Here is a 1,627-nt window from a genome sequence, read left to right as displayed (position 1 = left end):
TTTAGGCATTACAAAAAAGTTAATCGGGAACATCATCACTAAACTAACAGACATGACCTAATTGAAAGACATGGTAAAATGTAGGGGGTGGTCAAGTAATTATTTGAAAAAAAAAGAGAGATCATAAGCAAAATGGTCATAATCTAGGGGGTGTCCAAATAATTTTCTCTAAAATTAATTATAATTCTTCTAAGAAGTTGAAAGTCATTCCAAGGAGGCTATATGTTTGGGCTGCACGTAACCAAACAACATTTTTTTTTCCTTTATATATAGATGAAACTAAACAACTCAAATAGAAATGAATTTCAAATTTCAGTACTTCAACTTGCTTCACTTGTTAGGCAATACGACGAAGCATGAAAATAAATTAAAGAGAAAAAGAACACCACCCTGACACAGGGGCATATGGAATGACCACCTTACCCCTGATCATTTATGGGGTTTTAGGGGATTGTGACGGTCATTTTGTGCGCCCATATGTCAGAGCACAAGAGCGGTGTGCCCTGTGCGATCGGTAGCGCTCTCTTTCCATAAAATATAAAATCACAAATATCTCCCTCTTTGAGGGAGATAGATTAACTGACTAAGGAAGAGGAGGAAAATTAGAGGATCGACATGATGTCCTAATCTCTCCCAGAGGTTCTAAAAGAACATTTACAGCTCCCAATTTGACAAGAGCAGCAGCGAATTGTTCATTGAAGAGAGTATTATCGTTGGCCAGCATCTTCACTGTAGCATTAGTTCGAATGTCCAGATCTATATGTTGATCGATTTCTAGAATTCCTTTACTTTCTTGAATCTCCTTGAAGAAAGAGTTGTCAACAGTGATCACACTAAAAGGATTCTGATCCAGATTAACAATATTGTCGGTTCTTGAGCTCATGGGACATATAACCTTTAGGATGTGAAGTAGAACTTCATCCATGGTTGGATCGGCCTTTCCAGTGTTCTCGTAGTTGTAGAGACGATCTTTGAAGGCAGAACAATGCGTAAACCCTATTGTGTGAGAACCTGAAACATAAACTAATTGGTACTGAAACCAGAAAGAAAAAAAAGAAGAGGAAAATGTAGATTAATAGTGTTACTTACCAATGAGAGTAACCATTTCTGGAATATCGAATCCTAAACTTGCAAATAATGCAATTGAATCATCTACTGAAATTTCAGCAGGAGGTAGAAGATTCAAAGCTTCGCTTGCAATTGAATAAAATCCATCTCTTCTTCCTGTCATTACATCAAAGTACTTTCCTCCACCCTGCATTTAAAATCAGAAACAGAGATTTCAGATTTTTATTTTTATCACCTCTGTTCTATTATTACATTGGGAGAAGAAATTAAACAAAATTAAGAACTTACCAAGACTACAGCTTCTCTAGCAGCCATGATAACGATATCAGCACAAGAAACGACGCCAGGGCAGTGTTGTTCTACATCGGATTTAACTTTATCGATGACATTAAAACCTTTGAGAGTTAAATTCGGAAGTGCGTTCTTCTCTGATGTATTGCCATCTAAGAGGATTGATGCATCACATCCCTGAGATTCAAGAAAAAACCAGTTAGATTACCAGATAGAATTAGAAAGCTTCATTGATGAATCTTAATTTATTAGTTCTTACTTACCCTAA

General features: G+C 36.4%; 1 protein-coding gene across 1 annotated transcript; it reads right to left on the bottom strand.

The window, feature by feature from the left end:
* Positions 1-583: 583 nt before the first annotated feature.
* On the bottom strand, positions 584-1,383 carry LOC122643667 (peroxidase 28-like). The gene is made up of 3 exons (XM_043837266.1): positions 1,357-1,383; positions 1,090-1,255; positions 584-1,011 (listed from the first exon to the last, which is right to left on the bottom strand). The coding sequence occupies exons 1-3, from the start codon at positions 1,381-1,383 to the stop codon at positions 584-586; spliced, it is 621 nt and encodes a 206-aa protein (XP_043693201.1).
* Positions 1,384-1,627: the final 244 nt, after the last annotated feature.

The sequence above is a fragment of the Telopea speciosissima genome, chromosome 10 (assembly GCF_018873765.1).
Source record: "Telopea speciosissima isolate NSW1024214 ecotype Mountain lineage chromosome 10, Tspe_v1, whole genome shotgun sequence".
NCBI lineage: Eukaryota > Viridiplantae > Streptophyta > Magnoliopsida > Proteales > Proteaceae > Telopea > Telopea speciosissima.
This window is presented reverse-complemented; position numbering and strand designations above follow the sequence as displayed.